General features: G+C 51.4%; 1 protein-coding gene across 4 annotated transcripts in view; it reads left to right on the top strand.

Moving 5' to 3' along the window:
• LOC137525241 (glycerol-3-phosphate dehydrogenase [NAD(+)], cytoplasmic-like) overlaps window positions 1-22,051 on the top strand; it is a 55,840-nt gene that overhangs the window by 2,307 nt on the left and 31,482 nt on the right. The window contains exon 1 of one of the 4 annotated variants that reach the window (XM_068246244.1): window positions 14,855-14,893. The exons of 2 other annotated variants lie outside the window; for them this stretch is intronic. Coding sequence is in view for 1 of the 2 variants with exons in the window: in XM_068246243.1 (XP_068102344.1) it covers window positions 19,649-19,689 (41 nt within the window). In the remaining variant the exon portion in view is untranslated. Of the gene's footprint in view, window positions 1-14,854; window positions 14,894-19,440; window positions 19,690-22,051 lie in introns of those variants that run through there. One more of the 4 variants, XM_068246243.1, reaches the window with a different exon arrangement.

The following is a 22,051-nucleotide window of genomic DNA, read 5'->3' as shown; positions in this document are numbered from 1 at the left end:
GGTCCTCCGTCCTCCAAGTTGCATACACACTGGGTTCTCAATACACTAGCAGCGCACGTGCGCCTGGGTAACTCATGACATCATGAAAGTGTACCAGAGATGAAATTTAAAAAAACTTTTATACATACCTGGAGCTTCCTCCAGTCCCATGCGCACAGATCTCTCTCACGCCGCCGCCCTCCGCTGCCTGCAGCTCTGGTATCGAGTCCCGTTAGCTCTGCCAGTCACGGCCAGCCTGCGCAAGAGAAGTGCGATCTTTACCTATCTCTCCGGCGGCTGGTGGGGAGTTTCGCAGACTGGTCACGACTGACAGAACTAACGGGACGCGATACCGGAGCTGCAGGCAGCGAAGGGCGGCGGCGTGGGAGAGATCTATGTGCATGGGGTTGGAGGAAGCCCCAGGTATGTATAAAACTTTTAAAATTTGGTTTCTGGTCTCCTTTTAAGGCGCTGTATAGCAGCAGGTGGGTGGTGTTCCTGGATATCGCTGCCAGACAAGCAGAGGAACGCACTGCCAGGTTCCGGAGCCAGAGGGAGAGGATCCCGGCAGCAGGAGCAGGTATAGTAATAAAGTGAAAGTGTAGTGAAGTGTAGTTTAGTTAATTGTAACATAGTGCAGTGTAGTGCATTGCTGTGTAGCTTAGTTGGTGGGCGGCAAGGAAAAGCGCATAAGTGCAGCAGTGTAGTGTAGTGTAACTGGTAGGGGCAGCAGGGATTAGTGTAGTGTAGTGTAACTGGTAGGGGCAGCAGGGATTAGTGCAGTGTAGTGTAGTGTAACTGGTAGGGGCAGCAGGGATTAGTGCAGTGTAGTGTAATGTAACTGGTAGGGGCAGCAGGGATTAGTGCAGCAGTGTAGGGTAGTGTAACTGGTAGGGGCAGTAGGGATTAGTGCAGCAGTGTAGGGTAGTGTAACTGGTAGGGGCAGCAGGGATTAGTGCAGCAGTGTAGGGTAGTGTAACTGGTAGGGGCAGCAGGGATTAGTGCAGTGTAGTGTAGTGTAACTGGTAGGGGCAGCAGGGATTAGTGCAGCAGTGTAGGGTAGTGTAACTGGTAAGGGCAGCAGGGATTAGTGCAGCAGTGTAGTGTAGTGTAACTGGTAGGGGCAGCAGGGATTAGTGCAGCAGTGTAGTGTAGTGTAACTGGTAGGGGCAGCAGGGATTAGTGCAGCAGTGTAGGGTAGTGTAACTGGTAGGGGCAGCAGGGATTAGTGCAGCAGTGTAGGGTAGTGTAACTGGTAGGGGCAGCAGGGATTAGTGCAGTGTAGTGTAGTGTAACTGGTAGGGGCAGCAGGGATTAATGCAGCAGTGTAGGGTAGTGTAACTGGTAAGGGCAGCAGGGATTAGTGCAGCAGTGTAGTGTAGTGTAACTGGTAGGGGCAGCAGGGATTAGTGCAGCAGTGTAGTGTAGTGTAACTGGTAGGGGCAGCAGGGATTAGTGCAGCAGTGTAGTGTAGTGTAACTGGTAGGGGCAGTAGGGATTAGTGCAGTGTAGCTGGGAAGTGAAGTGTAGCTTACAGATGTTTGGGGGTGTGGGGGGGGGGGGGCGGGGTAAACATTCCATAAGATGCCCCTGCCCTATAGACACACCTAAGTGTTTTTTTTCCTGAACCTAAGAGCGTCTTAAAAACCAAAATGTTTTATATTCTGAAAAATACTGTACAAGCACACACACTCACTTCCTGTGTACTGTACTTAGTACACAGAATAAAGTATGTGGACATCTAGTGGACAAAAAGTAAACTTAAAATAAAAATACATTACAAAATACATCTGTAGTTATCAACTCCTTCTGAACATTCCCCCTCACCCATAGTTTCCAAGATAAAATACTTGCAAAAAAGCAACAACAACAAAAAAAAAAAAAAAGCGAAAGTGGCAGCATTTACGTAAATAAAATATATAAATAGTTGCTGTCACTGGAGCCCTAGTGGCTGACCGCACTTAGCCTTCAAAACGGTGCCAGCGCACAGATCGTGCGAACTCTGGTCGCAGTCAATGCGCAGGAACCGTTAAGAATTAGCCGCAGACAACTCAGAAGGAAACCTGTGAGACACGGGTGATTACCACTTCACCCACTGGTTCAGAGTAAACTGCCACCACCGCGGTTATCATGGGACCGTGGGGCCCACTAACTGACTGACTAATCCTGCGAATAAAACGGTTAAACACACGATATTCTGTCTAGCCAACAACAAACAAACAGTAGCGTATCTTCAGAGACCCGGGATCATTTCTGTGTGTGCTGATAAGCAGGGTAGCGAAACAGTGAATGACTTGGAGGAAGTCTTTTATTCACAGCAATATAAATAATTAATATATACAGACAATTATTAAAATCAACAATTATTAAAACAGTAATAGCCAGTATGAAAAATAAAAGAAGGGAGAAAAATACTTAGTTCCTGGAAAGATGTCCTTATTGTGGGAAGAATCATAAAGTTCTTGGTTTCAAAGTCCAGAGTTCAGAGTTCAGACCAGGTGGATGCCAGCATATCCTCGAGCTGGCATCTGATGAGTGCAAGATGGTTCAGTGTGGAGGACACTGAGTTTGGGTCCTCAGCCATTCTTATGCCCCTGCTTCAGTAGGAGGGAGTGAGGGCGGGGAGCCATAAACCCCCTTCAAAGATGAGATGAGCCCTCCCCTTGTACTGGGGCTAGAAATCATATCTACCCATATATGGGCTCTATCTCACAGAACCGTACAGGTCAGGGCAGATTTATTAACATTTTCAGGTCTGTCTCGATTTACCCAGCGCCCTGATACCAGACATGAGGGGTGGGACCCCTGTGGTATCATCAGGGCATTTTCAAACTGCCTAACTGGCAGTCCTTACCTCAGAATGTTCTGAAACTTCCTCAGAACCAGCACCGGGGCTCATGCTACACTTCCCCCACGTTTGGCGAAGCTGCCATCTCAGGAACCCCAGAAATATGACAGATCTGGGAAGTTATGGATTATGCCATGAGACTGAGGTTGTGTTCTAGCTGCTAACAGCTGACTTTCCTTTGATCTTTACTAGGGAGCAAAGTGTCAAGACCTCCCGTGGATTCGTAGCCTGCTTGGCTGCACCTAGGCATCCTTTGGTTAATTAACATCTCCATGAGATCAGCTAAGTGTCACCTGGTTCCCAGAACCAAAAGGGAAATTGTGCCTTCCACAGGGAATATGTCCAAGCTAATTAACACCTTCCCCCCAGGCTGTTACTTCAGCTAAGACAGATCCCCCAGCTGTTCCTAGGCAGAGGAATACTAGGCATCAAATCTTGGTTTAACGATTTGTGTCGCAAAGCGACCGCAATCGCGTTTTGGCCGACTGGGCGTCGCCCGGCGTCACACCTCCCCTTCCTGACGCTGTGTAGGGGGTTGTCAGCAAGACATCCGCCGTAGCAGCCATTGGCGCTGCTGGGTCTAGTTCCCCCTGACACCGGGACAGCCCATCGGCGTTTTGGTGTCGGCTGCCCGCTTTGTGTTGGATCATAAAGTCGTACTGTTGCAATGACAAGCTCCACCGTAGGAGCTTGCCATTGGTCCCAGCAGTACGGTTTAGCCAACTGAGGGGGTTATGGTCGGTAACGATCGTGAAAGAGCGGCCGTACAGATACGATTGTAGTTTCTGTAGGGCCCACACGATCGCTAGGCACTCCTTTTCAGTGGTGGAGTAGGCTACCTCTCGGGGCAGGAGCTTCCGGCTCAGGTAGAGGATAGGGTGTTCATCTCCCTTTCCATCCACCTGGCTGAGGACTGCGCCGAGACCGTAGTCAGAGGCATCGGTTTGCACAACAAACCGCCGACTGAAATCCGGGGCTTGAAGCACAGGGGCACTCGCGAGTGCCTGCTTCAACGCTTGGAAGGCGTTCTCGCAAGCGGGGGTCCAGCTAACAACCTTGGGGTGTTTCTTGCTAGTGGCATCGGTCAGGGGCTTCGCCAGGGTACTATAGGCTGGAACAAATTTCCTATAGTAACCGGCGGTCCCCAGGAACGCCTGGACCTGCTTTTTCGTGATAGGCCGAGGCCATGCCAGGATGGCGTCAACCTTTCCCGTGTCAGGTTTCAGGGTGTTACCCCCCACCCGGTGACCTAAGTACTGCACCTCGGTCATACCAATCTGACACTTACTCGGCTTAACTGTCAGATTGGCTGCGGCCAGCCTCTCTAGTACCTGGGACAGGTGTTTGAGGTGTTCCTCCCAGGTGGGGCTGAACACCGCAATGTCATCCAAGTACGCTACAGCGAACCCTTGTAGTCCCTCCAGCAGGTCGTTTACGGCCCGCTGAAACGTGGCAGGAGCGTTCTTCATCCCAAAGGGCATCATCGTGAACTCGAAGAGGCCAAAAGGGGTGATGAAGGCTGACTTCTGCCTCGCGTCAGGTGCAAGTGGTATCTGCCAGTACCCCCGGCTCAGATCCATGATTGATAGGTACCTGGCGGACGCCAGCGTATCCAACAACTCATCGATGCGAGGCATGGGGTAGGCGTCTGTAGTGGTGATGGCGTTCAACTTCCTGTAGTCCACACAGAACCGAATTGTCTGGTCCTTCTTGGGGACCAGGACAACAGGGGCTGCCCAGGCACTACAGGACTTTTGAACAACCCCTAGCTCCAGCATCTCCCTCACCTCTTTCTGCATGTCCGCTTGCACCTCTGGGGAGACGCGGTAAGCGGATTGCCTGATGGGGGGATGGGTGCCCGTATCTACCCTATGCACTGCCCGACTGGTCCGCCCCGGGACACCGGAGAAGGTTTGCTGGTACGGACCCAGCACCTCCTGCAACTGCTCTTGCTGGGACGAGGAGAGTTGTGGGTTGACGCTGAGGTCGCTGTCCACATCTCGTATGTCAGCCAGCAGGTCTAACAGGGGGTCTGCCTCTCCCTGCTCTAACCGGCTGCACACTGGCAGCACATACTTGGTCCTGTCATGGTGGGCCTTCAGCATGTTGACATGAAAGCTTTTCTGTTTCCTGCCTCCCATGTTCACCAGATATGTCAGAGGGTTTAACCGTTGCCCTATAGTGTAGGGTCCCTCCCAGGCCGCTTGCAGCTTGTTCTGCCTCACTGGAAGAAGGGCATACACTTTGTCACCTACTTCAAATGACCGCTCTCCAGCAGTGCGGTCATACCAGAGTTTTTGTTTGGCCTGGGCCTGGGCCATGTTTTCCGTTACCATTTCTGTGAGGGACTCCATCTTGTCCCTGAACCTGAGAACGTAATCAACTACAGAGACATCTGTGGGGTCCCCCTTGCCCTCCCACGTCTCCCGCATCAATTGTAGGGGTCCTCGGACATTCCTACCATACAGGAGCTCGAACGGGGAGAACCCGGTAGATTCCTGCGGCACCTCCCTGTATGCAAACAACAGATGAGGCAGGTATCGTTCCCAGTCCCCACCTTGCGACTCAACAAACGTGGTCAGCATTTGCTTCAGCGACCCGTTGAACCTTTCACACAGTCCATTGGTCTGCGGGTGGTAGGGACTGGAGACAATGTGCGTCATCTGTATCTTTTTGCACAGGGCCTCCATGAGTCCGGACATAAACTGGGTTCCCTGATCAGAGAGCATCTCCGCAGGGAACCCGACTCGGGAGAAAATGTTAAGTAGCGCATCGGCTACCTTGTCCGCCCTCAGGGAGGAAAGTGCCATGGCCTCAGGATAGCGGGTGGCGTAATCCACCACCGTCAGGATGTACCTTTTGCCACTGCTGCTGGGAGTGGGCAACGGTCCAATTATGTCGACCGCCACTCGGTGAAAGGGCTCACCTATGATTGGCAGTGGACACAAGGGAGCTTTGCGGGGATTCCCAGCCCTTTTTACCTTTTGGCAAATGGTACATGAGCGGCAGTAGTTCGTCACATCTATCCGCATTTGAGGCCAGTAGAAATGTCCCCGGATACGATCAAGTGTCCTGTGGATCCCCAAGTGCCCGGCCAGGGGAATGTCATGTGCGGACTTCAGAAGGCACTAGGTACCACAAGCAACTTGGTACCCATCCCCACTTCACCTTCGGTGGGGTGTACAGGCTCACTGTACAACTTCCCACCTTCCCAGTATACCTTGAAGGTAGCCTCGTCTGTGAGGGGCTCAGAAGCCTGTTTTCTGAGGGCCTCGAGGCTAGGGTCAGTCTGGAGTGCTTGCACAAATGCAGCACTCTCACTCTCAGCCAGCTGGCCCGTGGCATATGAGGTTAGTGCAGGCTCGGACAGAGCCGCCGAACCACCGACGGTCCCATCGGTGGGCCCCGACCCGACTGCCCCTCCTCCTGACCTGGGGGCCCCTAGAAGGCGTGCGCTGCATGGGAGAGCCGGGGAGGGCAGCCCGACTGTTTTTTTTTTTTTTTTATGTCCCTTAAAAAAAACTATTTTCCCCGGGGGGCCCCCTCCTATCCTCCCCCTCCCTCACCTCGGAGGGCCCCCCTCCTGTTCCGAGCGGCGGCGGTTACAGCAAAGTTCCTGCGAGGTATAGCAGAAGATAGAGGTCCAGCTGCCTCCCGGGCTACGCTGTCTCCTCTATGCCGCTCGCACTGCTTCCTGGTTTAGTGCGAGCGGCATAGAGGAGACAGCGACTGGGAGGCAGCTGGACCTCTATCTTCTGCTATACCTCCCCGGAAGTTTGCTGTACCCGCCGGCCGCCGCTTGTAACAGGAGGGGGCCCTCCGAGAGTCCGAGGTGAGGGAGGGGGAGGATAGGAGGGGGCCCCCGGGGAAAATAGTTTTTTTTAAGGGAAAAAAAACAAAAAAAAAAACAGTCGGGCTGCCCTCCCCGCGGCTTGTAAGGAGGGGGGACACCCAGGTGAGGGGGAGCATAGGAGTCGGGGCCCCCACTGGCTACCCACCCGGCTACCTAACTGCCCACCCTCCCACCCGGCTACCTAACTGCCTACCCTCCCACCCTTCTGCCTACCCTCCCACCCGGCTACCTAACTGCCTACCCTCCCACCCGGCTACCTATCTACCCACCCGGCTACCTAACTGGCTGCCCACCCGGCTACCTATCTACCCACCCAGCTACCTATCTGCCTACCCTCCCACCCGGCTGCCTAACTGCCCACCCGGCTACCTAACTGCCTACCCTCCCACCCGGCTACCCTTCTGCCTACCCTCCCACCCGGCTACCTATCTGCCCACCCGGCTACCTATCTGCCCACCTGGATACCTATCTACCCACCCAGCTACCTATCTGCCCACCCGGCTACCTAACTGCCTACCCTCCCACCTGGCTACCTAACTGCCCACCCGGCTACCTATCTACCCACCCAGCTACCTATCTGCCTACCCTCCCACCCGGCTACCTATCTGCCCACCCGGCTACCTATCTACCCACCCGGCTACCTATCTACCCACCCAGCTACCTATCTGCCTACCCTCCCACCCGGCTACCTATCTGCCCACCCGGCTACCTATCTACCCACCCAGCTACCTATCTGCCTACCCTCCCACCCGGCTACCTAACTGCCTACCCTCCCACCCGGCTACCTATCTACCCACCCGGCTACCTAACTGGCTGCCCACCCGGCTACCTATCTACCCACCCAGCTACCTATCTACCCACCCAGCTACCTATCTGCCTACCCTCCCACCCGGCTACCTAACTGCCTACCCTCCCACCCGGCTACCTAACTGCCTACCCTCCCACCCGGCTACCCTTCTGCCTACCCTCCCACCCGGCTACCTAACTGCCCACCCGGCTACCTAACTGCCCACCCGGCTACCTATCTACTCACCCGGCTACCTATCTACCCACCCAGCTACCTATCTGCCTACCCTCCCACCCGGCTACCTATCTGCCCACCCGGCTACCTATCTACCCACCCAGCTACCTATCTGCCTACCCTCCCACCTGGCTACCTAACTGCCCACCCGGCTACCTAACTGCCCACCCAGCTACCTATCTGCCCACCTGGCTACCTAACTGCCTACCCTCCCACCCGGCTACCTAACTGCCCACCCAGCTACCTATCTGCCTACCCTCCCACCCGGCTACATAACTGCCTACCCGGCTACCTATCTGCCTACCATGCCATGGGCGTCCCTACATAGGGCAAAATGGGGCATGCGCACTCCCCTGGCTAGCTGCTGCCCCCCCCTAGCTACCCGGACGTGGCTGGCCCGCCCGCCCTGGGGTGGCAGCGGAGAGAGAAAAGAAGCGGCAGGCACAGCGGCGCTGCCTGCCGCATCACTTAATTCTAAAGGGGGGAGCGAGAGAGGGGGAGCCCCAAGGTGAGGGAAGGGGGAGGGGGAAACGTCCTCCCTTCCCCACCGCTTCTCTTCTCTCTCCGCTGCCACTGAGGACACCTATAGATCTGGCTATTTAAACTGGGGACACCTATAGACCTGTCTATCTATACTGGGGGGCCCTGTCACTACCTAAACTAGGGGCTCCTGTCACTATATACACTGGGGGGGGGTCCCTGTCACTGCATACACTGGGGGGCTCCTGTCATACCTAAACTGGGGGTACCTGTCACTAACTGAACTGGGGGGGCGCCTGTCAATACCTGAACTGGGGGCACCTGTCACTACCTGAACTGGGGGGCACTGTCACTACCTAAACTGGGGGCTCCTGTCACTACATACCCTGGGGGGCACCTGTCACTACAAACACTGGGGGCTCCTGTCACTACATACCCTGGGGGGCACCTGTTACTACCTTAACTGGGGGGCACCTGTCACTACAAACACTGGGGGCTCCTGTCACTACCTAAACTGGGGGGTATCTGTCACTAACTAAACTGGGGGGCTCCTGTCGCTACCTAAACTTGGGGGTCCTGTCACTACCTAAGCTGGGAGGCTCCTGGTGCTACCTAAACTAGGGTGCACCTGTCACTACCTAAACTATCCAGGCCAGCCCAGCATCACCACCAGCCAACCAGCCCAGAATCACTGTCAAAAAGGCCACAGCATCACCACCAACAGTCAGGCCAACATTTACTTCAACCAGCCAAGTACAGCCCAGCATCACCGCCAGGCCGGCCACAGCATCACCGCCAGGCCTTTCAGCCCACACATCATCCCCAATCCAGCCAAAAACAGTATTGGCTGGCACAGCTGCCAGTAGAGGAGAATTCAGAAGCCAGGTGAGAGGTGTCTACCATATTAAGTGGGCATTCTGCCTATTTATGTGAAATGCTGTTTATTTATGTGCCTCATGACTGCTGAATTTGTCTTGTTGGGGGCCTCATGGTTACTGAATTTGTCTTGTTGGGGGCCTCATGGTTACTGAATGTCTTGTTGGGGGCCTCATGATTGCTGAATTTGTCTTGTTGGGGGCCTCAAGATTGCTGAATTTGTCATGTTGTCATATTTGTCATATCTAACCTATGCTGAGGGAAACTATTCTGGCTACCTATATTAGCCCACTGCCTTACTGTTACAGTTACATTACAATTACCCCCCACCCATGTGATGTCATGTCCACAACCATTTTTTTTGTCGCTGCGCGCTTTGCTTTTTTTTTGGGGGGGGGGGGGGTGTTGGTAAATTATCCGCACCGGGTGTCAAACACCCTAGCTACGCCACTGGAGGGGGGCACAGCTTGGAAGGGGGGGAATTGGGCACAGAGCGGCGGGGAGGGGGGGAAGCGTCCCCCCCTCCCTCACCTAGGGCCCCCCCCCCCTTCCGCGCACCCCCCTCCTCCAGAAGTGCAGCCAGCAGCGAGCGGAGAATAGCTACAGAGATGATGCTATCTCCGCTCCGAGTCCGCATGCCGCTGCCCTGCTGGTCTCTGACTGTAGTGTGTGACGCTGTCCAATCACGTTCTCGCAGTACTTCCTGCTAGAGCGTGATTGGACAGCGTCACTACAGGAGACAGAGACCAGCAGGGCAGCAGCGGCATGCGGAGCGGAGATAGCATCATCTGAAGCTGGTAAGCTATACTCCGCTCGCTGCTGGCTGCACTTCTCGAGGAGGGGGCTGCGCGGAAGGGGGGGCCCTAGGTGAGGGAGGGGGGGGAGGCTTCCCCGCTGATCTGTGCCCTCTGCCCCCCCTTCCAAGCTGGGGGGGACTTGCATTGTGTGGGGGTATCTCTGCCACCAACCTGATTGCATTGTGTGGGGGTATCTGCAGCCAACCTGATTGCATTGTGTGGGGGTATCTGCAGCCAAACTGATTGCATTTTGTGGGGGTATCTGCAGCCAAACTGATTGCATTTTGTGGGGGTATCTGCCGTCATCCTGATTGCATTTTGTGGGGGTATCTGCCGTCAACCTGATTGCATTTTGTGGGGGTATCTGCCGTTAACCTGATTGCATTGTGTGGGGGTATCTGCCGTTAACCTGATTGCATTGTGTGGGGGTATCTGCCGTCAACCTGATTGCATTTTGTGGGGGTATCTGCCACCAACCTGATTGCATTGTGTGGGGGTATCTGCCACCAACCTGATTGCATTGTGTGGGGGTATCTGCCGTCAACCTGATTGCATTTTGTGGGGGTATCTGCTGCAATTTGACTACTTGATGAATTATCATGAGGCATGTAACTACTTGAATATACAATGTATCTGGTCGGACCTAATCTCTGTGAATAACGCCGCTACTTATTTTGTGTTTTGTATTTTTTTTTTTTAAGTCTGCCCATGACTCATCATGACCACGCCGATGTTCCAGTGCGTGGTGACACCCATTTAGTTTCGCATTTAGACATATCCCTATTGGAGACTGTCCTCAGAATTGCTCACAATCTATTCCCTACCATAAAGTCATGCAAAATTTCTAAAGTACATGTGTATGTGAGCCCAAAATGGGGGGGGGGGGGGGGGGGGAGGAGGAGGAGGAGAGGGGGGGGGGGGAGGGAGGAGGAGGAGGAGAGGGGGGTGGGCCCCAGGCTGAAACTTCCTTGGTGGGCCCTTGGTGTCCCAGTCCGACCCTGGGTTAGTGGCTGAAGGGTACCATCCCTGTGGTCAGAGGAGGGGGAGGAGGCCGGAACCTCCTCCACCTGTTCTGAGCTCAGGTCCTGAGCAGTACGGCTGCGTGTTACTGCTAGCACAGGTATACCTTCAGAATGGCACATATTGGCATCACCTACATCATTGTTACAAGCATTAATAACAGTAACAGGAACATTTTCATCACAGACAGTTTGTACATCAACCACAGGTTCCCTTGAACTGGGCACGTTCAACCCACCTCCCCCCTGTTCTTGCCCCTGGGTGCAAAGTACCTGGGTGTGGGCAGAGAGTCCGTCTCCGTCCTGGCATTCCACAGGGCTCGGTGCAGGTTCATAGTACGACACCAGCGTGCCTAAGTCGGTCCCCAGCAAAACAGGGACCGGCAGTTGGTCCAGGATCCCAACAACCTTCTCGTGGACCCCCACCCCCCAGTCGATGGACACCCGGGCTTGGGGAATGTGCGAAAGAGTGCCCCCCACTCCAGTGAGGGTGAGGTACTGGTCAGGAATGATGGCCTCTGCGGGGACAAGGTGTGCACGCACCAGAGTGACATCTGCTCCGGTGTCACGGAAACCAGTGACAAGCTGGTCATTCACAGTGACCAGCTGGTGATTGCTTGTGATGGGGGAGTTCCCTGTCCCCTTTGCAAACATCAGGTTGGATGCGGCTCCTGGTTAGGGTACGCTGGCGGGTGGTGTCTGCCGCGGGCGAGGTGCGGGTGGTCCAGGTGCTGGGGTGGTCTGCCTCCGCTCCGGACAGGTGAACTTCATGTGTCCCGTCTTGTGGCAGTAGTGACAGGTGACCTCTCCAGGGGCTGCAGACCTGGGTGCAGCAGCTGCGCTGGGTGGCCTCTGTGGCGGACGGCTCACAGGGGCAGGAGAGTCTGCCAGAGTATTGAGCTGACCTCCTCTCCAGCTGGATGGGGCAGTTCTGCGGGTATCAGCCACCCGGGTAGTTGCAAAAGTCTCAGCAAGGTCTGCAGCGACAGTTGCTGAAGCCGGCTTGCGTTCTAGCACAAATTGTCGTACATCAGCAGGGCAAATGTTCAGAAATTGTTCCAGGACTATCAAGTCCTCCAGGACATCATAAGCCCCTTTGGTGAGGCCTAGAGTCCACTGCCGGAGTGTGGTGAGCAAGCTGCTGGCCACATCTCGGTACGAATCAGAAGGCTTTTTCTGCCAGGCCCTGAACTTTTTCCGATAGGCTTCTGGCGTCAGCTGGTACTTAGTAATGATAGCGTCTTTTATAGCAGCATAATCATTATCCTTCTCCGCAGGCAATTCTGCGAAGGCATCAAGCGCTTTGTAGCGCAGCAAAGGTGTCAGATGTCTGGCCCACTGGTCTTGGGACAGACGATACTGACGGCATGCTTTTTCAAAAGACCGCAAAAACAAGTCAATGTCTGTGTCTTTTTCAATATTAGCAAATTTAAATTTTGCACTTACGGGTGGTGCAGCTCCTTCAGCAGGGAGGCTGGGCGGTGAACTCCGGCTGGCCTGTTGAACCTTTGCCATGTTGAGCTCATGCTGTCGTCTCTCCCGCGCCTCTGCAGATTGGCGCTCCCGTTCTCGCTCCCGCATTTGGCGCTCTTCACGCATGTACTGCAGGTACTTGTCCAGGTCAGTGTCCATCAGCTTTTGTAATGCCTGCTGCATTAGCGGATCAGTACAAACGGACAGTCCAGTACTGGCCGGTTCCAGGCGAGTACTTTCAGAAACTCTGGGATTGGGGTCCACACTGACATTCTCCTGCGTAACTGTTGATGCAGGGCCCTCAGGATGCACAACCTCTGTACGGTCAGGAGTCTCAGTCTCTGGTTCCCCTTGCCTTGAGTCAGATGGGTCAGCGTCTACCTCAGCAGACACATCCAGCTCCTGCAGTTGCTGGGTATCCCATTGAAACAATTCCGTTACCAGGTCCCCTTGTTTCTTGCGGCCGACATCAATGCCTCTCTCTTGGCAAAGATTTTGCAGGTCCGCCAGGCACATTTTCTTGTAGTTCCCGGACATTTCCACGCCAAATAAAATAAAACTTTTGGGGAGGGGTACTGGCTACACAGTCTCTCTGTATATATAAAAAATATATTGCCTTCCAGCTACACCAACGAATTAGTTCGTTTCTCGATAGCGCTAGCGCTATCGCAGATACTTTCAGCACAACACAGGTCCCAACCGCTGCCTAACACTGTCACTGGAGCCCTAGTGGCTGACCGCACTTAGCCTTCTAAACGGTGCCAGCGCACAGATCGTGCGAACTCTGGTCGCAGTCAATGCGCAGGAACCGTTAAGAATTAGCCGCAGACAACTCAGAAGGAAACCTGTGAGACACGGGTGATTACCACTTCACCCACTGGTTCAGAGTAAACTGCCACCACCGCGGTTATCATGGGACCGTGGGGCCCACTAACTGACTGACTAATCCTGCGAATAAAATGGTTAAACACACGATATTCTGTCTAGCCAACAACAGACAAACAGTAGCGTATCTTCAGAGACCCGGGATCATTTCTGTGTGTGCTGATAAGCAGGGTAGCGAAACAGTGAATGACTTGGAGGAAGTCTTTTATTCACAGCAATATAAATAATTAATATATACAGACAATTATTAAAATCAACAATTATTAAAACAGTAATAGCCAGTATGAAAAATAAAAGAAGGGAGAAAAATACTTAGTTCCTGGAAAGATGTCCTTATTGTGGGAAGAATCATAAAGTTCTTGGTTTCAAAGTCCAGAGTTCAGAGTTCAGACCAGGTGGATGCCAGCATATCCTCGAGCTGGCATCTGATGAGTGCAAGATGTTTCAGTGTGGAGGACACTGAGTTTGGGTCCTCAGCCATTCTTATGCCCCTGCTTCAGTAGGAGGGAGTGAGGGCGGGGAGCCATACACCCCCTTCAAAGATGAGATGAGCCCTCCCCTTGTACTGGGGCTAGAAATCATATCTACCCATATATGGGCTCTATCTCACAGAACCGTACAGGTCAGGGCAGATTTATTAACATTTTCAGGTCTGTCTCGATTTACCCAGCGCCCTGATACCAGACATGAGGGGTGGGACCCCTGTGGTATCATCAGGGCATTTTCAAACTGCCTAACTGGCAGTCCTTACCTCAGAATGTTCTGAAACTTCCTCAGAACCAGCACCAAGGCTCATGCTACACTTCCCCCACGTTTGGCGAAGCTGCCATCTCAGGAACCCCAGAAATATGACAGATCTGGGAAGTTATGGATTATGCCATGAGACTGAGGTTGTGTTCTAGCTGCTAACAGCTGACTTTCCTTTGATCTTTACTAGGGAGCAAAGTGTCAACACCTCCCGTGGATTCGTAGCCTGCTTGGCTGCACCTAGGCATCCTTTGGTTAATTAACATCTCCATGAGATCAGCTAAGTGTCACCTGGTTCCCAGAACCAAAAGGGAAATTGTGCCTTCCACAGGGAATATGTCCAAGCTAATTAACACCTTCCCCCCAGGCTGTTACTTCAGCTAAGACAGATCCCCCAGCTGTTCCTAGGCAGAGGAATACTAGGCATCAAATCTTGGTTTAACGATTTGTGTCGCAAAGCGACCGCAATCGCGTTTTGGCCGACTGGGCGTCGCCCGGCGTCACAGTTGCCTTAAAGAGACTCTGTAACAAAATGTTCAGCCTTATTTATTTTATCCTATAAGTGCCTATACCTGTTCTAATGTGCTCTGTCTAACTGCAGCCTTTCCTAGTTGCACAGTGGCTGTATTATCTCTGTTATCTAATCTAATCTTCTTTCCTTTCTCAGCCTTGTCGGCTCAGGCAGGAATGTGCTGCTCTGTTGTGATAGGTAGAAGTTATACACACCCTCTCCACGCCCCCTGCAGGCTATGTATGAGTCACAGACTGAGCTTCTCTCAGCCTATCACATGCTGGTTAGCAGCCATGTTTTTTGTTTGTAAACACTGCCTAAAACTGGCAATTACAAGCCAGGATTGCAGCAGGGAGTGGCAGAAACAGCAAAGAGGGGCCCAGGAGAACATAATGAATAGAATGGTATGCTTTTTGTTGTAAGAATTTTAGAGTACAGATTCTCTGGACTCAGCTTTTTAAATATGTATGTCATGAGGGTATAGTACTGTTTTTGTTGCAAATAAGGGCTTGTAATTATTGATACAGTATAAACAAACTCAAAACAGAAAACATACACCTTTATTTCCAAATAAAATATTGTCACCATATATTGTACTAGGGATATATTTTAAACTTTGTAACAACCGGGACAAATGGGCAAATAAAATGTGGCTTTTATCTACAGTAGCACTTTTTCTTTTCAAACTATAATGGCTGAATACTGAGAAATGATGCCTTCTTTTCTTATTCCCTTTAAAATGCATAGTAAATAAAATAATTTGTAGCAAATATACCACCCAAAGAGAGCCTAGTTTGCCTCACAAAAACAATATATAGAGCATTAAAGTGTATCCGAGACAGCAAGGGGGGGGGGGGGGGGGGCAGATGTGACACAGACGCATGTTCCTTGCCTTATGCCATACCTCTATGCCCCCCCCCATGCCTCCCTCCCTTACCCTATGCTCCATGCTGTGACCCCTGCGAGATGCAGGTTTTCAGCAATCTACAAGGGTAAGGGGTGGCCCTTGCAGGAGAGGTACTCCTGCAAAAGACCCACTCTGATTGGGCAAAACGCCTGCAAAACGCCCCTTCCCCAGCTGTGATTGGGTAGCTCTGTCTATCTTTCCGCCCTATATTTCTATATTCTGGCACGCCTCTTCCCCGCCTCCCTGCTCTGCCAGAGCAGTAGCATTGTGACCCCAGGGGTCGTGGAAACTTTTTTTTTAACCGTAAGTTGGCGATGTTACCTGATTCGACTAGCCATCTAGCTCAGGTCAGGTAGCATGTTTTTATTTTTATTTAAGATAATGGGGTTTGGTGTAATTATTGTTTTGTCTTATTTTCTTTCTGATGTAAGTTGTACTTTTAATAAATAAATCTATATTGTTCACTATGTCTTTGGTGATGTTTCAGGCTGGCAGTGTGACTGCAGTGTGGGCATGGTCGGCTTGGCACAGGAGGCGGGGCCAGTAACTGATATGTGAGCAGAGCTCGAGCTGCCCCTCCTCCTGTGGTTACACATTGTGCAATGCTCGTTACACGCAGGATCACGCCGTGTTCTCATGTGACCTCTAGCTGTGTGTTCTGTATTGTGGTTGCCAGGGGGACCTCACCCAACGCTGTGCCACCAGGGGGTGCAGCCAAATTCTCCATTTCATGAAGCTGACTTGTGAAGGGGGTGATCATTCAGGAGATGACCCCTTATTTCTCCTCGTACTCTGCATTAAATCGCCTCTTGTCTGTCCTCTGTCTCCAGAAAAAGATCTCCGATCTCATCCAGAGATATTCCCCAACCCGCTCCCTCCACTCCTCTAACACTCTACAGATGTCCACCACTCACATCCCCTGCTCACTACCGAGGCTCCAGGACTTCTCTAGAGCAGCCCCTTCTCTATGGAACTTCCTTCCTCTACCCATCAAGCTCGCCGTCACCTTCATCTCAATCAAGCAGACAATCCATCCGAGCCGGGACAAGGTCCTCCAGCACCCAAGGCTGAGACAGCAAAGTGCGCCCCTCCATCCCTCCCACCCCAGCCGTCACACACTGATTGCTATTAGACTAAGAGGTGCCCCAGGGCCCCCAACACCTTAATCTCCAGTTATCTGGCTGGCTTGCAGTCACTGCCAGGTATCCCCTTTTCTTATTTCTCTCTGCTTCATACACAATTAGGAATGACAGCTGAATGAATTGTGCGCCCCTCCTACACTGCGCCCTGAGGCTGGAGCCTCTCTCGCCTCTGCCTTGCGCCCTCCTACACTGCGCCCTGAGGCTGGAGCCTCTCTCGCCTCCACCCTGCCCCTCCTCCTACTCTGCACCCTGAGGCTGGAGCCTCTCTCGCCTCCACCCCGCCCCTCCTCCTACACTGCGCCTGAGGCTGGAGCCTCTCTCGCCTCTGCCTTGCGCCCTCCTACACTGCGCCCTGAGGCTGGAGCCGCTCTCGCCTCTGCCCTGCTCCCTCCTACACTGCTCCCTGAGGCTGGAGCCTCTCTCGCCTCTACCTCGGCCCTGCACTTCATCTGTTTACCATTGCTTGCCTGCCATCTTCATCCCTCTTCCTTGGACTTACACCCCCCCCCCCCCCTTTATGTGTCCCCTCCTCCACTGCTTAGTTGGAAGTCTATTTCCCCCTGTGTGATCTTTTCTGCCACCATATGGACTAAGTGACTTGTCTGCTATACTTACTACACTGCAATACTGCTATACTTATACTACATTGCAATTTGCGCACCGTTGTTTAATATTGTATCACTATTCTGCGCACCATTGTGTTAACGCAATGATGTCTGTCCTATCTTGCATAATAAATAATAATAATTTAGTAAATTTATGGTGCATTTGGCTGTATACTGCTTTCTGCCTCCCTGCACCAATAGTATGGGTTTGGTGCCACCTAACCTCCTTCACCGCTATTTGGAGTTTGGTTAGATGGTAGCTGATATCTGTGCACCACCTCTGCTATCTTCGCTGGAGGTTGGCTATACAGCGACAGATCGGCATGCGGAGTCCAGCTGTATGGTAACTCCGACACCTCTAGCGCCAAAATCATACGCCAGGCATCACTATAAATGCAATTCAGAGGGGTATATAGTGTCTAGGCATGATGTATACAGGTATTGGGGTGTCAGAGGGATATACAGTGTATATACTGATATTGGGATGTCTGGGGAGTATTATTGAGGTGTACAATTTTGGGGTATGATGGTATATGAAGGTATTAGGCAGCACGGTGGCGTAGTGGTTAGCTCTCTCGCCTTGCAGCGCTGGGTCCCTGGTTTGAATCCCAGCCAGGGCACTATCTGCAAAGAGTTTGTATGTTCTCTCCGTGTCTGTGTGGGTTTCCTCCAGGCACTCCGGTTTCCTCCCACATTCCAAAAACATACGGATAAGTTAATTGGCTCCCCCTAAAAAATTGGCCCTAGACTACAGTACTTACACTACATAATATAGACATATGGCAATGGTAGGGATTAGATTGTGAGCTCCTTTGAGGGACAGTTAGTGACAAGATATATATATATATATATATATATATATATATATATATATATATATATATATATATATATATGTATACACACTGTACAGCGCTGCGTAATATGTCGGCGCTATATAAATTCTAAATAATAATAATATTAGGGTTTTCAGTGGGGTATATCATATTTTTGGGGGTACAGTGTTTTGGTATGATGATATATACCGGTATTGGGGTGTCAGGGAGGTATACAGTACTTTGGGCGGTACAGCATTGGGATTGGATGATGTATACAAGTATTGGGATGTCAGAGAGATATACAATGTTTTGGGGGGTACAGTGTTGGGATATTATAGTATATACAGATATTGGGGTATCAGGGGGGTTTACAGTATTATTGGGGCGTATAATTTGGGGGTGTGATGGAATAAGCAGGTATTAGGGTTATCAGTGGGATATATATTATTTTTGGGGGCACAGTGTTTGGGTATGATGATATATACTGGTATTGGGGTGTCAGGGAGGTATACAGTCATTTGGGTGGTACAGAGTTGGGATTGGATGATGTATACAGGTATTGGGTTGTCAGGGGGGTATACAGTATTTTTTAAGTGTACTGTTTTGGATTATGATGGTATATATGTGTAATGGGGTGTCACTGGGGTATACAGGATTTTTGGGGGGTACAGTGTTTGGCTATGATGATATATACAGGTATTGGGGTGTCAGAAGGTTATACAGTATTTTTGGGGGGTACAGTGTTTGGCTATGATGATATATACAGGTATTGGGGTGTCAGAAGGTTATACAGTATTTTTGGGGGGTACAGTGTTTGGCTATGATGATATATACAGGTATTGGGATGTCAGTGGGGTATACAGGATTTTTGGGGGGTATAGTGTTTGGCTATGATGATATATACAGGTATTGGGGTGTCAGAAGGTTATACAGTATTTTTGGGGGGTACAGTGTTTGCATAAGGTGATATATACAGGTATTGGGGTTTCAGAGGGGTATACAGTATTTTTTGGGGGTACAGTGTTTGCATAAGGTGATATATACAGGTATTGGGATGTCAGAGGGGTATATAGTATTTCTGTGTGATACAGTTTTTGAATTATGATTTATATATGTGTAATGGGGTGTCAGTGGGGCATACTGTATTTTTGGGGTGCAATGTTTGCATATACTGATATATACAGGTTTTAGGATGTCAGAGGGGTATACAGTATTTTTGGGTGGTACAGTTTTGGGTTTTGATGGTGTTTACTGTATACTGCTATTGGGGTGTCAGTGGGGTATACAGCATTTTGGGGGTATAGTGTTTGGCTGTGATGATATATACAGGTATTGGGGGGAAGACAGGGTACATTGACATTTTAGGATTATAATTTGGAAATCATGATAATTGGATAGTCTGTGCTGAACTCCCGCCTCCAAAACTGCCTGCAGCCAATCAGGCTGAATCTCAGCTCAGAGAGAGAGAGAGAGGGGGACCGGGCAGCCAGGAAGACAGCAGAGACCGGGCACGCTGCAGAGGGCATATTATATACTATACAGGGCACAGCAGCGGGCATACTACAAATACAGGGCATAGCACCGGGCATACTATATACACTGTACAGGGCACAGCAGCGGGAGGAGGAAGGCACAGCAGCGGGCACAGGACGGCAGGATCGGATCAGCACCGCGGCCAGGGACAGAGATGTCGCCGCTCAGAGTCGCCATCATCGGCTCCGGCAACTGGTGAGTCCCCCCTCCCCTCTCCCATCACCGGAGATCACTGCGGATATGTTACACATCGCCATCTCTGCCAATATCACTGCCTGACCTGATATAACCCCCAAATTAGTTACCACCCCTCTCTAATACCACCCCGGCCTCACCCCATTCACCCCAAATATCACCTCCCAGGAAAAAAACCCAACTATATTCTGCACCCCAAATATCACCTCCCCCCATAACCCAAAATGTGCTACATGCTGCACTACATGCTGCACCCCAAATATCACCTCCCCTCCAAGCCCAAAGTGTACTACTCGCTGCACCCCAAATATTACTCCCCAGTCCCCACCCCCATGACCCACACTGTACTACATGCTGCCCCCCAAATATTATCACCTCCCAGAACCTAGACTGTACTACATGCTGCACCCCAAATATTATCACCTCTCATAACCCAAACTGTACTACATGCTGCCCCCCAAATATTATCACCTCTCATAACCCAAACTGTACTACATGCTGCCCCCCAAATATTATCACCTCCCATAACCTAGACTGTACTACATGCTGCCCCCCAAATATTATCACCTCCCCTCCAAGCCCAAAGTGTACTACTCGCTGCACCCCAAATATTACTCCCCAGTCCCCACCCCCATGACCCAAACTGTACTACATGCCACACCCCAAATATTATCACCTCCCAGAACCTAGACTGTACTACATGCTGCACCCCAAATATTATCACCTCTCATAACCCAAACTGTACTACATGCTGCCCCCCAAATATTATCACCTCCCAGAACCTAGACTGTACTACATGCTGCACCCCAAATATCACCTCCCCTCCAAGCCCAAAGTGCTACTCGCTGCACCCCAAATATTACTCCCCAGTCCCCACCCCCATGACCCACACTGTACCACATGCCACACCCCAAATATTATCACCTCCCATAACCCAAACTGTACTACATGCTGCACCCCAAATATTATCACCTCCCATAACCTAGACTGTACTACATGCTGCCCCCCAAATATTATCACCTCCCCTCCAAGCCCAAAGTGTACTACTCGCTGCACCCCAAATATTACTCCCCAGTCCCCACCCCCATGACCCAAACTGTACTACATGCTACACCCCAAATATTATCACCTCCCAGAACCTAGACTGTACTACATGCTGCCCCCCAAATATTACTCCCCAGTCCCCACCCCCATGACCCAAACTGTACTACATGCCACACCCCAAATATTATCACCTCCCAGAACCTAGACTGTACTACATGCTGCACCCCAAATATTACTCCCCAGTCCCCACCCCCATGACCCAAACTGTACTACATGCCACACCCCAAATATTATCACCTCCCAGAACCTAGACTGTACTACATGCTGCACCCCAAATATTATCACCTCTCATAACCCAAACTGTACTACATGCTGCCCCCCAAATATTATCACCTCCCAGAACCTAGACTGTACTACATGCTGCACCCCAAATATCACCTCCCCTCCAAGCCCAAAGTGCTACTCGCTGCACCCCAAATATTACTCCCCAGTCCCCACCCCCATGACCCACACTGTACCACATGCCACACCCCAAATATTATCACCTCCCATAACCCAAACTGTACTACATGCTGCACCCCAAATATTATCACCTCCCAGAACCTAGACTGTACTACATGCTGCACCCCAAATATCACCTCCCCTCCAAGCCCAAAGTGTACTACTCGCTGCACCCCAAATATTACTCCCCAGTCCCCACCCCCATGACCCACACTGTACCACATGCCACACCCCAAATATTATCACCTTCCATAACCCAAACTGTACTACATGCTACACCCCAAATATTATCACCCCCAAACGACTACATGCCGCACCCCAAATATTACTCCTCAGTCCCCACCTCCCATATCCCAAACTATACTACACGCTGCACCCCAAATATTATCACCTCCCAGAACCTAGACTGTACTACATGCTACACCCCAAATATTATGACTCCCCATAACTCAATCTGTATGATATGCATAGTGCAGCAGGTACTACAGTTCGGGTTATAATAGTGATAATATTTGAGGTGCAGTATGTAGCACAATCTATTGGGGGGGGGGGGGGGGGGGGAATAATACTTGAGGTGCAGCTTGGATTATAGGGTAGTAATGTTTGGGGTGCAGCATGAAGGGGTCGCTGGGTCTGACAAGCTGTGGCTGTGTGAGTGCAGTTACTGTATCTGCAGCTAGAGGGCAGCCCAGGTCATACCAGGTCACAGTGCATAGTGCTGTCAGTGGATAGTGCTGACAGTGGATAGTGCTGACAGTGGATAGTGGTGACAAGTGAGTGAGTCACTGGCCGTGTGACTACAGTTACAACATCTAAA

This window comes from Hyperolius riggenbachi, chromosome 7, assembly GCF_040937935.1.
Source record: "Hyperolius riggenbachi isolate aHypRig1 chromosome 7, aHypRig1.pri, whole genome shotgun sequence".
Taxonomy (NCBI): domain Eukaryota; kingdom Metazoa; phylum Chordata; class Amphibia; order Anura; family Hyperoliidae; genus Hyperolius; species Hyperolius riggenbachi.
The sequence above is the reverse complement of the archived record's forward strand: the minus strand, read 5'-3'. Positions and strand labels throughout refer to the sequence as shown.